The 14,087-nt window shown below is 40.5% G+C and overlaps 2 protein-coding genes across 10 annotated transcripts in view; both read left to right on the forward strand.

Annotated features, from left to right (window-relative positions):
• Window positions 1-14,087, forward strand: part of LOC137024697 (NACHT, LRR and PYD domains-containing protein 3-like) — a 39,877-nt gene that overhangs the window by 7,219 nt on the left and 18,571 nt on the right. For 2 of the 9 annotated variants that reach the window (XR_010895735.1, XM_067392525.1), the window contains exons 4-5: window positions 817-863; window positions 10,605-10,639. The exons of 1 other annotated variant lie outside the window; for it this stretch is intronic. Coding sequence is in view for 5 of the 8 variants with exons in the window: in XM_067392525.1 (XP_067248626.1) it covers window positions 817-863; window positions 10,605-10,606 (49 nt within the window). In the remaining 3 variants the exon portion in view is untranslated. Of the gene's footprint in view, window positions 1-816; window positions 864-6,783; window positions 6,841-10,604; window positions 10,640-10,840; window positions 10,938-13,104; window positions 13,234-14,087 lie in introns of those variants that run through there. 6 more of the 9 variants (XR_010895734.1, XR_010895733.1, XM_067392524.1 and 3 more) reach the window with 6 other exon arrangements.
• On the forward strand, window positions 10,908-12,398 carry LOC137024259 (polyglutamylase complex subunit TTLL1-like). The gene is made up of 3 exons (XM_067391587.1): window positions 10,908-11,086; window positions 11,122-11,277; window positions 11,342-12,398. Exons 1-3 carry the CDS (start codon window positions 10,908-10,910, stop codon window positions 11,481-11,483), a joined length of 477 nt encoding a protein of 158 aa, XP_067247688.1. The 3' UTR covers window positions 11,484-12,398.

Genomic DNA, 14,087 nt, shown 5'->3' on the forward strand with positions numbered 1-14,087 from the left:
CTGTTCATGATGGTGAGTGGGGGGAGAGCAGGGGGGTTTCTCCTGAAGTCCACGGTCATCTTGAGCGTGTTGAGCTCCAGGTTGTTAAGACTGCACCAGACTCATCACTGTCCCGGATGAGGCCGATCAGTGTGGTGTCGTCCGCAAACTTCAGGAGCTTGACAGAGGGGTCTTTAGAGATGCAGTCGTTGGTGTACAGGGAGAAGAGCAGTGGGGAGAGAACACAGCCCTGAGGGGCGCCAGTGCTGATGGTGAGGGTGCTGGATGAGAATTTTCCCAGCCTCACTAGCTGCTGCCTGTCTGTCAGGAAGCTGGTGATCCACTGACAGACAGAGGTGGGCACAGAGAGCTGAGTTAGTTTGGGCTGGAGGAGTGATGGGATGATGGTGTTAAAAGCAGAGCTGAAGTCCACAAACAGGATCCTCACATAAGTCCCTGGTCTGTCCAGATGCTGCAGAACATAATGCAGTCCCATATTGACTGCATCATCCACAGACCTGTTTGCTCGGTAAGCAAACTGCAGAAGTCCAGTAAGGGTCCAGTGATGTCCTTCAGATAAGCAAGAACCAGTCTTTCAAAAAGATGTGCCCAAAAAGATGGAAATATCTGAAATCATTGTGGTACATTTTATGGTTTCCATGAGGAAACCAGCTTATAAATCATACAGAATCATGTTTATTGAGAATGTAAAACAGCAAAAAGTTTCCTGTGATGGTAGATTTATGGTAAAGTTAGTGTAAGAAGAGAGAATATACAGTTTGTACAGTATAAAAACTATTACGTCTATGATTGATTGTGTCTGTGTGTGTTTTCCAGTGTGGATCATGGAGGAGAGAACTGGATTACTCCAGGACTTCGGAAATGTACGTCCACACACACACACACACACACTCTCTCTCTCACACACACACACACACACACAAACTCTGTTAAAGATGTATGTGCGTGGATGCACTGGCTTGCCAACATCTAATCCTCAACCTCAATCAGAAGGTTTATAGGCAAAAGTTCAAGACAGCTTTTGTTCTCAAGCATTGATTTATTCCAATAATCCAGCAGTTTGGGTTTGATACAGTTTGTGTGTGAGTGTGGTTTCTGAAATAAAATAACAATAATAAACTAGATAAAAAAGTTTGTAGACAAACTTTAAGTTGGCTTGAAAAAGTTGGTCCAGAAATTTTAAAGTAGTTTATAAAGTTTAAAGTTTTAAAGTTTTAAAGGTGGTTGCCATGGTGTTGCTATGCGGTTGCTAAGGTACTCGGGGTGGTTGCTAAGCGGTTGCTAGGGTACTCGGGTCGGTTGCTAGGGTGTTGCTATGCGGTTGCTAAGATACGCTGGGCGGTTGCTAAGGTGTTGCTATGCGGTGCCTAGGGTACTCGGGCGGTTGCTAAGGTGTTGCTATGTGGTTGCTAGGGTACTCGGAGCGGTTGCTAGGGTACTCGGGTGGTTGCTAAGGTGTTGCTATGTGGTTGCTAGGGTACTCGGGGCGGTTGCTAGGGTGTTGCTATGCGGTTGCTACGGTACTCGGGGCGGTTGCTAAGGTGTTGCTATGCGGTTGCTAGGGTACTCGGGGCGGTTGCTAGGGTGTTGCTATGCAGTTGCTAAGGTACTCGGGGTGGTTGCTAAGCGGTTGTTAGGGTACTCGGGGTGGTTGCTAGGGCGTTGCTATGCGGTTGCTAAGGTACTCAGGGTGGTTGCTATGGTGTTGCTATGCGGTTGCTAGGGTACTCGGGGTGGTTGCTATGGTGTTGCTATGCGGTTGCTAGGGTACTTGGGGTGGTTGCCATGGTGTTGCTATGCAGTTGCTATTGTACCCAGGCTGGTTGCTAGGATGATGCCAGGGTGATTTGTGTGGTTGCTATGCAGTTGCCATGGTGTTCTGGGTGGTTGCTAGGTTGTTTTGGGTGGTTGCTATGAGAGTTGATCATAGATAGATAGATGGATAGAGTTTATGAATTTGAATAAGTTGATAGATAGATGAGAAGTCATAGATGAGAAGAGAGATAGATGAGAAAAGATAGATGAGACGAAAGATAGATAGATAGATAGATAGATAGATAGATAGATAGATGAGAGAATAGATAGATAGATGAGAAGAGAGATAGATGAGAAGTGATAGATAGATAGATAGATGAGTTTGAATGATAGATAGATAGATAGATAGATGAGAAGAGAGATAGATGAGAAGTGATAGATGAGAAGTGATAGATAGATAGATAGATAGATGAGAAGTGATAGATAGATAGATAGATAGATAGATAGATAGATAGATAGATAGATAGATAGATAGATGAGAAGTGATAGATAGATAGATAGATAGATAGATAGATAGATAGATAGATGAGAAGAGAGATAGATGAGAAGAGAGATAGATAGAGATGAGAAGAGAGATAGATGAGAAGAGAGATAGATGAGAAGTGATAGATAGATAGATAGATAGATAGATAGATAGATAGATAGATAGATAGATAGATAAATGAGAAGAGAGATAGATGAGAAGTGATAGATGAGAAGTCATAGATAGATAGATAGATAGATAGATGAGAAGAGAGATAGATGAGAAGTGATAGATGAGAAGTGATAGATAGATAGATAGATAGATAGATAGATAGATAGATAGATAGATAGATAGATAGATAGATGAGAAGATAGATAGATAGATAGATAGATAGATAGATAGATAGATGAGAAGATAGATAGATAGATATATAGATAGATAGATAGATAGATAGATAGATAGATAGATAGATAGATAGATGAGAAGTGATAGATAGATAGATAGATAGATAGATAGATAGATAGATAGATAGATAGATGAGAAGTGATAGATAGATAGATAGATAGATAGATAGATAGATGAGTTTGAATGAGTTTGAATGGCTCAATAGTACATAGAATGGAAGTTTCATTGAGTTTAATGGGCTTCAGTGTGTTTAGATTTGAATTTTTGACAGTTGGAGTTTGATGGAATGTTCAGATTTTCAATGTAAGTCAATGGGAGTTTTTTCCAGTTTTAATCAACATTTTTAGGAAAACCGTAAGTCAGATCAGTCTGAAAAGATATAGCAACTCGAGTCAGAACAGTCTGAAGGTCTAGTCCGAGTTTGGTGGTTGTAGCTTGAACAGTCTAGGAGGAGTAGCGTTGAGAAATTTAGTCTAAGAAAAATAATAATAACTAGATAAAAAAGTTTGAGGACAAACTTTAAGTTGGCTTGAAAAAGCCGGTCCAGAAAGTTTGAAGTAGTTTTAAAAGTGTGAAGTTTGAGAGTTTTCAGTTTAAAAGTTTAAGTTTTAGTTTAGTAGTTAGATTTAACATTAGGCTAATCACTATTAGCATGTAGCTATTCACTGCTAGCATGTGTAGCATGTTGGAAGTCCAGATTGCTAGCATGAGTCAAAAGAGCCAACCGCCATGTCTCTACGATGTTCTTATGCAGAGATATAGATCTTGCAAAACGGTTGCTAGGGTACTCTGTTTGGTTGCTAGGGAGTAGCTTGGCAGCTACCAGTGATGATACTCCAAAGGCTGCTTGACAATATAAACCAATCCCCATGTCTGTACGATGTTCTGATGCAGAGATATAGATTTTGCAAAACGGTTGCTAGGGTACTCTGTTTGGTTGCTAGGGAGTGGTTTGGCAGCTACCAATGATGATACTCCAAAGGCTGCTTGACAATATAAACCAACCCCCATGTCTGTACGATGTTCTGATGTAGAGATATAGATTTTGCAAAACGGTTGCTAGGGTACTCTGTATGGTTGCTAGGGAGTGGCTTGGCAGCTACCAGTGATGATACTCCAAAGGCTGCTTGACAATATAAACCAACCCCCATGTCTGTACGATGTTCTGATGCAGAGATATAGATTTTGCAAAACGGTTGCTAGGGTACTCTGTTTGGTTGCTAGGGAGTGGCTTTGCAGCTACCAATGATGATACTCCAAAGGCTGCTTGACAATAAAAACCAACCCCCATGTCTGTACAATGTTCTGATGCAGAGATATAGATTTTGCAAAACGGTTGCTAGGGTACTCTGTTTGGTTGCTAGGGAGTGGCTTTGCAGCTACCAATGATTATACTCCAAAGGCTGCTTGACAATATAAACCAACCCCCATGTCTGTACGATGTTCTGTTGCAGAGATATAGATTTTGCAAAACGGTTGCTAGGGTACTCTGTTTGGTTGCTAGGGAGTGGCTTTGCAGCTACCAATGATGATACTCCAAAGGCTGCTTGACAATATAAACCAACCCCCATGTCTGTACGATGTTCTGATGCAGAGATATAGATTTTGCAAAACGGTTGCTAGGGTACTCTGTTTGGTTGCTAGGGAGTGGCTTTGCAGCTACCAATGATGATACTCCAAAGGCTGCTTGACAATATAAACCAACCCCCATGTCTGTACGATGTTCTGATGCAGAGATATAGATTTTGCAAAACGGTTGCTAGGGTACTCTGTTTGGTTGCTAGGGAGTGGCTTTGCAGCTACCAATGATGATACTCCAAAGGCTGCTTGACAATATAAACCAACCCCCATGTCTGTACGATGTTCTGATGCAGAGATATAGATTTTGCAAAACGGTTGCTAGGGTACTCCGTTTGGTTGCTAGGGAGTTGCTTGTCAACTACCTATGATGATACTCCAAAGTCTGCTTGACATTATAAACCAACCCCCATGTCTGTACGATGTTCTGATGCAGAGATATAGATTTTGCAAAACGGTTGCTAGGGTACTCCATTTGGTTGCTAGGGAGTGGCTTGGCAGCTACCAGTGATGATACTCCAAAGGCTGCTTGACATTATAAACCAACCCCCATGTCTCTATGATGTTCTGATGCAGAGATATAGATTTTCCAAAATGGTTGCTAGGGTACTCTGTTTGGTTGCTAGGGAGTGGCTTGGCAGCTACCAGTGATGATAGATAGATAGATAGATAGATAGATAGATAGATAAGTTTGAATGAGATAGATAGATAGATAGATAGATAGATAGATAGATAGATAGATAGATAGATAGATAAGTTTGAATGAGATAGATAGATAGATAGATAGATAGATAGATGAGTTTGAATGAGATAGATAGATAGATAGATAGATAGATAGATAGATAGATAGATAGATAGATAGAGATAGATAGATAGATAGATAGATAGATAGATAGATAGATAGATAGATGAGTATGAATGAGTTGGTCCTCAGGGGGCTCCCGTGGCACATCTGCATGGTATATCTCAATGACATTTTGATTTATAGCAAAACATTTGAAGAGCACCTGTCAAGTCTGAAAGAGGTGTTTTTTAGAATCCAATCTGCTGTTTTGAGACTGAATCCAAGCAAATGTCACTTTGCCAGAGATCACGTGGTCTTTCTGGGCCATGTCGTTTCTCAGAAAGGTCTTCAACCTGATCCAAAGAACACAGAGAAAGTCTTAAACTGGCCAATTCCCCGTTCTCCTTCTGAGATCAGAGCCTTTGTGGGACTGTGTTCCTATTACAGATGTTTCGTCAAGGATTTTTCTAAACTCGCTGCTCCACTAAATCAACTTGTTGGGAAAAACGTGCCCTTTGTGTGGACTGCTGAGTGCGACAAATCATTTAACCTTTTGAAGAGTGTGTTGTCATCCAATCCTGTGGTAATACTGCCTGACTTCAGTGTTCCTTTTAAAATCTACACTGATGCGTCCAACTTGGCATGGTCGCGTACGCCAGCCGGGCATTGAATTCCACTCAGAAGCATTGGTCCACCTTTGATCGTGAGTTGTGGGCTGTTGTGTGGACAGTGAGGGAATTCAAGCATTACATCGGACTTCATTTACCATTATCACAGACCATCGACCACTCTTAGCACTTCTGCGTTTGTCCATTGATGATGATCCAACAGGAAGAAGAGGGAGATGGATTCTGGAGCTTGATCCATCATTGTGCACAAAGATGGAAAACAGCACAAGAATGCTGATGCATTTCTCGCCACCCTGATACACTTGGCCCTATCGAGGCCAGTGTTGAGGAGGTAATGGAAGTGAATGTGGTGAGTTCTAATCAAAAAGACTACATTCAATGTTCATCTCGAGTCACTAATTCTGCAGGAGATGCAACTGTTGTGAACTCACTTGACAATTCAGACAGTATGTCTTCCATGAATGCTTTGTCTCACAGCTTATCAGATATTAGGGCAATGCAGCAGGCTGACCCCAATATTGAGACTGTGTTGAGTTGGGTGACGCAATCCCAAAGACCATCCAGGAGAAAATTACAAGGGGCTTCTCAATGTTTACGGAAGTTTTGGACTGAATTTAACCGTCTCTCTATCAGGGATGGACTGTTATGCTGCACAGTTTTCTGTCCCCTCACAAGTAGCCCGGTCCCACTTTATATTAAGTGGCCTTAACTACTATGTACTTACATTTAAATTAATCATTTGTTACAATGCACTTATTGTGTACACACGTTTTTACATTGTACTTATATTTTAAAAACACCTGCATGTAATTACATCTGTAATTAATTTATGTTATTACATTTATAATTACACTGTTGACCCATCCCTTACACCTTACCCCCACCCTTAAACCTACCCATACCACCAAAGCTTTCCCTAACCTTACCCGTATCCCACCTCAATAGCAGCAAAAGTGTTTTGCAATTCAATATGAACCCAATAAGTACATTGTACTTATTTTTTGATGTAAGTACATAGTAGTTAAGGCCACTTAATATAAAGTGGGAACAGTAGCCCTGTAATCCAAATGGTTGTTCCCTCTGTTTTAATATCAGACATTCTTTTGCAGCTGCATAGGGCCCCAGCTTCTGCCCATTTCTCTTCTGAACGTGTGTGGGAACGGGCGAGACAATTTTGTTACTGGCCTTCCATGCACAGGGACATCAAAGCATGTTGTAAGCAGTGCAAAGCATGTTAAACACGACGCGGTCCGATTCCAACCCACTGTGCACCTATGGGTGGGTCCCAGTCAGTGCGGCCATTTGAAAGAGTGGCTATGGACATATTAGAGCTGCCTGTGACTTCGAAAGGAAACCGGTATGTGCTAGTTGTCGAGGACTATTTCACAAAATGTGTCAATTTCTATGCTTTGCATAATCAGTCAGCACAGACAGTGGCTCGTTGTCTGTTTGAGGACTATGTTCTGATTCACGGCATTCCAGAGACATTGCATTCGGACCAGGGTCGTCAGTTTGAGGCAGAGGTGGTTCAGAATCTGCTGAACATTAAAAAGACACGCACCACTTCCTACCATCCGAAGTCAGATGGTATGGTTGAGCGCTTTAATCGGACTCTGATTGATCAACTAGCTAAGAATCTTTTGACCTATAGAGGGGAATGGGATGATTATGTGAAGCATGTGGCTTTTGCTTACAACACAACGACTCACTCCACCACTCGTTTCACACCTTACTTCTTGACCCACGGTCGGGGAGCATGGGTCCCCGCTGATGTACTGTTACCCACTTGTGCTCTTGACTCTGAGATGTCAACATTTCATGCTGAGTTTGTTTCCTCGTTGCTGACTAAACTGAACTCTGCCTTTAGCAGTGCACAGATGCACGGTGACGCAGCTCATGACAAAAACTCAAAAACTGTACCATGACGTTGGCTTACGTCACCAGCCTTATGATGTAGGTGCCATGGTGTGGCTCCACAACCCAGTGGAGAGCCGCATGAAGTTGGCACCCCACTGGAAGGGACCTTATAAAATTGCACAGGTCATGGACTCATGTGGGGAACAGGGACTGACTTACAGGATTGAAAATCCTTTTGACTGTGGTGAGAGGGCGCAGGTAGTACACTGTACTAGGTTGCGGCCTTACACATTGGTTCTGTGACAGAGGAGACACAGGCAGACACTGTCTAATGCTCAGGACTCACAGCCTGAGTCTCTTTCCCTGGAGTCAGGAGTTTCTGGTGGAGAGGTGTGTGTTGTCTGACCCACTCAGAGGATCAGAGGATCTGAGTGTGTTGTCTGACCCACCGTGTTCAATTAAGGGGTCTGTACCAGACATGAGTAGAACTGGGAGGGTTCGTAGACCTCCTAGTCATTTCAATGATTTTGTTTTGTATTAAAGGGCCTGCATTTCTCAGTGAATGAGAATTTGTTCTATTGCTGAGCATGTTATTGCTGGGAAAAATTGTGCTTGTTAGACAATATCACAAAAAAAAAAAAGAAAGACAAAAGTGCTTTGTACTCTGTTTTGTGTTTCATTGTACACAGCTGTTTATTGTTTATGACTGTGAATGTTGTTATTCTGATACATAAACGGGGACGTTTATTTTGTGAGGGGGGGACATATGTAACAGACTTTATTTGATTCTGTCATGATGTATTAATTCTGTATGTTCTGGCGTTCATTGTGAATTTGTGTGTGCAATGTATTTTTCCCCTCGGGGCTTGCTGTATATAGGTTTGTGCCAATGTTCCCTCTAAGCTGCGCACGTGCGCGACCGCGCATTTCTGAAGCCGCGGCCGCGCAGAAAGAATAATTGCCGCGCAGAGAACAGACATGAAATCATGTGTGGGGAACTCCATTTGATTGTAGTTTAACACTCTGAGGTCTGAAAACGCGCTGGCGCGTTTTGCAGGTTTTTTTCACATTGCAGCAAAACAGACTTAAAATACTCCGTCATTTTTTGTCATAGAGACATAAGTAATATATCAATTGAAACTATAGAATATCTTCTTTTATTTGTATACACTCAGAGTAAAAACACAATGTTGTGCTTTTTGTAAAATAAAGAAAACTAACATGATGCGTCTCTCGTCTCCCTCTGAACGAAGTCCAATCTGATAGTTCTCAGAAAATGAACTGTAACTTAGTGAATACTAATCACAGAAAAATTAAACTTATGTCTAAAAAAAACGTTAAGATGTCAGGTTTTAAATTATGTAAGTCAAATCGAAAACAAACCTTCTGTGTTTATGTAATCTGTATGAAAAGAGAGCCATGTCAGAAGTCTGTGATTCAGCTCATTATCCGCTAATGCGGCCACGCCCACGGAGCCAGCGCTATTCAGAGGCAATTTTTTAATAGAATTTCTTGATACTGGTACAGTTAATGCAGCAATGTGAAAAGATCTCAAGTAACCTAAAATGTGCTTAATTTAGTGACTGAACTGCTTGTTAAATGTTACAGTTGCATGATAAAACCATTTTTTTGTGTGTGTTTATGTTCCTTGTACATGTCTGATATTAAGTATGTTTTTGCTCAGGTGGCCAAAATGTGCGCTCAGCAGAGAAAAGTTTTGCTCAGCGAAAAAAAAATAAGAGGGAACATTGGTTTGTGCATGCACACTTTTGGTACTGGAGTGCCGCGGGTTTTTCAGTTTGGTTGATACATGTGTGGCAGAGAATAAGGTAAAAGAAAGTTTGGACGACTGTTGTTTATATTTTCACCTGAGCAGATGAAACTCATAGTTATGTTATGTTAAGGAGCGTGACAATTCCTAAACACGCTTCAAGCTGTTCTCCAATCACAACACACTGGGCCAGCTGACCAATCACAGCTCATTTCATATTTTTTTAAGGAGGGGCTTCATCAAAACAGGAGCTAAACAGGCCATTCGAGCCAGACATGGAAAAGAGAGCTATAACAATATGAAAAACATATGTGAAAAATAATGTTTTTTTTTTTTTTTTTTGAACAATCAAGCGTGAAAACCTATTCTAGTACACCCTAAAAACATAATTGTTTTAAAAGAACAAAAACAAAAAAAGATTTTAGATGACTTTTATTTTGAAGTTAATCATCTATCATTGTGTGAGTGAAATGTGTTGTTTGGCTTCATTAATGTGGGTAAAAATACTGTAAAAGAGTTTTATCTTATAATTTATCTTATAATTTCCTTTCAGCGATGAGTAAACGCATAAATATCAGTAAATACATTTATAACGAGTGATGTTCATGTTTTCTTCACATGTGAAATGTTAGTAATCTGTAACATGAGCTGATCGTTGCGGAAATGACGTTGTGCAGGTGGAAGTGAAGTTCCACTGCTGCTGTTGTTTTGATGCTCATCTTCTGAACAAAAGCTCATTCAGCATGAACTGATCGCTGTGATTGACACTGTGATTGGAGTCCAATCCGCAGTGTTTTATTGATCACATGATCTGTAGTCTGTCAGTTTAGAATGAAACACTCGAGCAGCGCCTGTAGTCCAGATCATCCGTGTTCAATAAGACACAGAAATCACATCAACATCTGCTGGATCATCACACACTTCACTGAATGACAATGTGACACATGATTCAGTGTGTGTGAGCTTGTGTTAAGGACAAACAGTGTAATAATAACGTGTGTGTAACATTACTTTACAATAATGTTTCATTAGTTAACATGAACTAATAACACTTCTACAGCATTTATTAACCTCAGTTTGTGTTATTTTTAACATTTACTAATAGAGCAAACGTTGCATCTGTTCACATTATTTCCATGAACAAACACTGAACAGTTGTATTTGAACTTATTGAAAGTCAGAAACTATTGTGAAATCAGAGGAACACAATCAATAATCCCACAGTGATGGACCTGCTGCTCCTGTTTCATGAATGTTGTTGTGGTTCGGCGTCTCTGAGACGGACGTGTGTGTGTTTCTCAGGAGTGTGTGTGTGTGTGTGTGATGGCCAGGAAGGTGAAGTGGGTGACGGACATCGAGAAGTCGGTGCTGATCAATAACTTTGAGAAGAGATGATGGATCCAGGTGACGGACAGCGACGACTGGAACTTCTACTGGCAAGAGCTCGATTCATTTGATCCGTTCACACTGACACTGAAACACAGCTGAACTAGATCCTGAAACACTGATTTGATCAGATCACTTCATGTCATCCGCAGGATGAGCGTCCAGACCATCCGCAGCGTGTTCAGTGTGGACACCGGCTACCGGCTGACCGACGACCAGATGGTCAACCACTTCCCCAACCACTACGAGCTGACCAGGAAGGACCTGATGATCAAGAACATCAAGAGCTACCACAAAGACCTGGAGAAGGAGGCCAGTCCCTTAGCTGAGAAGGACGAGAGCGGGAAACACCTCTACCTGGGTAAAACCAGCGGCTGCTTTCTTCCTCTCTCGCTCGCGTGTGCCGTCGCTCACTCTCTGACTCTGACCGTAGATTTCTTGACTACAACCTGTTCGTGGAGGAGTTAAGGAAGAGCCCGTCCAGCACGTGGATCATGAAGCCGTGCGGGAAGGCGCAGGGAAAAGGCATCTTCCTCATCAACAAGCTCTCTCGGATCAAGAAGTGGTCCCGCAACAGCCGCACGTCCACGTAAGACGCTCATCTTCAGTCATTAAAGAGCTGGATTTCAGTCTGAACTGCTGGCGTTTGACAGGTTCGTGGCAGGGAACAGTGGGAAGGAGGCGTACGTCATCTCTCTGTACATCGACAACCCTCTGCTGATCGGCGGGAAGAAGTTCGACCTGCGTCTGTATGTGCTGGTGACCAGCTACAGGCCGCTCAAGTGCTACATGTGAGTATGTGACCGCCGCACGCCACCGCATCGCTCCGTCCGCACTGACCGCTCTGTGTTTCAGGTACAAACTGGGCTTCTGCCGCTTCTGCACGGTCAAATACACGCCCAGCACCAGTGAGCTGGACAACATGTTCGTGCACCTCACCAACGTAGCCATCCAGAAACACGGCGTGAGTCGCTCGCACCCACAGCTAGAGTCTGAACGCTGCACACTGATTCAAACAAAAGATTCGTCAAGCTTCATGAAGTTTGAAATCACTCATCACTAGATACTGTGAAATAAAGTCCTTATTTTGTTGTTTTGGCACACAAAAAGTGTTCTCGTCGCTTTATAGGGCTGGGTAAAAAATATCGCTTTCTCGATTTTAATGGATTCTCATTTTTGTTTTTCTGCCACACAAAAAAAATCATCAAAAATATCTTAATTTGTGTTCAGAAGATGAACGAATTGTTGGTATTTTGGCCAATTGAGCATGTTGAATCGTGTCTGTCAGTGAGAGAGATCTCTGTGATTGGCTGTTCATCTTTCCAAACAAATCAGAGCACGGGAATAAACGTGAAAGTAATGAATACGAGCAGAGAAGTCAAAACAGCTTTCCCTTTTTGATTGACGAATATAGACTATTGATACCTGCTGATATAGAGCCATATTTCCTGACTAGGGTTGCAAAGGGGCGGAAACTTTCCACGGGAACTTAACCTGAGGAATTTTGGAAATATTCCAGTATGGAAACTTAACAGGAATTTATGGAAATTTATTAGAATTTATGGGAAATTATTGGTAGTTTTGGTAAGTTTTTATAAATGTATAATATTTATATATAATGTATCATATAAAAACAAATATAAACATTTTGTTTGGTCATAACATGAAATAACAGTTATTTATTTTTTGCATTCAATTAATTCTAATTGTGTAAATATGTAAAATAAATATTTTTATTGCAGCATTTATGTATTTATTTCAGTGTCACATGATCCTTCAGAAATCATTCTAATATGATGATTTGATACTCAGTTATTATCAATGTTGGAAACAGTGGTGCTGATGAATATTTTTCTGGAAACTGTGATACTATTTTCAGGATTCACTGATTAATAAAAAAAATTTAAAAAGAACAGAATTTATTCAAAATAGAAATCTTTTCTAACAATATAAATCTTTACTATCACTTTTTATCAATTTCACACATCCTTGCTGAATAAAAGTATTAATTTCTTTCACAAAAGAAAGAAAATATGACTGACCCCAAAATTTTGAACAGTAGTGTATATTGTAGTGTATAAAAGATTTCTATTTTAAATAAATGCTGCTCTTTAAATTTTTATTCACGGAAGAATCCTGAAAAAAGTATCACAGGTTATAAAAATATTCATCAGCACAACTGTTTCCAACATTAATAATTGAGCATCAAATCATCATATCAGAATGATTTCTGAAGGATCATGTGACACTGAAGACTGGAGAAATGATCACAGGAATAAATGATATTTTTATGTATATCACAACGGAAAACCATTATTTTGAATTGTAGTTCTGTTTGACAGTATAAGTGGGGAATGCACAGTGCCTGCAGGGGGTGTGCATATATTCCCGTTAACTCCCATATATCTGAGCGCAGGACGACTACAATCACGTTCACGACGGGAAGTGGACGGTCAGTAACCTGCGGCTCTATCTGGAGAGCACTCGAGGACGGGACGTCACCAACCACCTGTTTGACCAGATCCACTGGATCATGGTGCAGTCGCTCAGAGCCGTGTGAGTCCAGATCATGAGGAGCGATTGTTCTGATGAAGCTCTCAATCACAATAATGTGTTCCTCTTCCCGTCTGAAGATTTCTGTTTCAGATTAATGCTGTTCTTCTGTGCTTCTGTTCATCAAAGACTCCTGAAAATAAAATCTAACTACAGTTTCCACAGAAATATGAACTGTTTTCAACACTGATAATAATCATAAATGTTTCTTGAGCATCAAATCATCTTATCAGAATGATTTCTGAAGGATCATGTGACTGAAGACTGGAGTAATGATGCTGGAAATGATCACAGGAATAACTATATATTCACATGATAAACAGTTCAATGTCAATATATATTAAATATAGTGTATAATATATAAATATAGTGGATATCTCACAATTTTACTGTATTTACAATCAAATAAATGCAGCCTTGGTGAACAAAAGAGACTTATTTGAACAGTCTTTTTTTCTATTTAACAAAATATTTAGTGTATTTCTGTTCAGTTTCTGCTGAAAAGGCTTTAATAAGCTGTTCAATGACAGATTCTCACTGTGACAACATGCCCCGTTACTGGGTTTGACTGTGTTTACACTAAACCCCAGAAATATTCACTGGAGCCTCCTGTATAAATATATACTGTGATATATATAAGACTGATAATGTCTAATATACAAGTAAAATGAATAATAATTATTTTTATTTCATTTTTTTGTGTGTTTGATAGGGTAACAATCTCGCAAACGTAATCGTTTTCAGTAAATAAAAAGATTACGAATAATTAAATTCAATATAAAAATATAATCTTTTTTTGTTCATTTTGCTGATGAATGTACTCTTTCTACCACAGAAAGATAAAAT

This window comes from Chanodichthys erythropterus, chromosome 8, assembly GCF_024489055.1.
Source record: "Chanodichthys erythropterus isolate Z2021 chromosome 8, ASM2448905v1, whole genome shotgun sequence".
NCBI lineage: Eukaryota > Metazoa > Chordata > Actinopteri > Cypriniformes > Xenocyprididae > Chanodichthys > Chanodichthys erythropterus.

Excerpts from the sequence above, each read along its gene's own strand:
- LOC137024259 (XM_067391587.1), top strand. The coding sequence starts at position 10,908 with ATGGTCAACCACTTCCCCAACCACTACGAGCTGACCAGGAAGGACCTG. Across the intron at positions 11,087-11,121 it reads TTTCTTCCTCTCTCGCTCGC|ATTTCTTGACTACAACCTGT; the intron begins GTGTGCCGTCGC and ends CTCTGACCGTAG. Across the intron at positions 11,278-11,341 it reads CGCAACAGCCGCACGTCCAC|GTTCGTGGCAGGGAACAGTG; the intron begins GTAAGACGCTCA and ends GGCGTTTGACAG.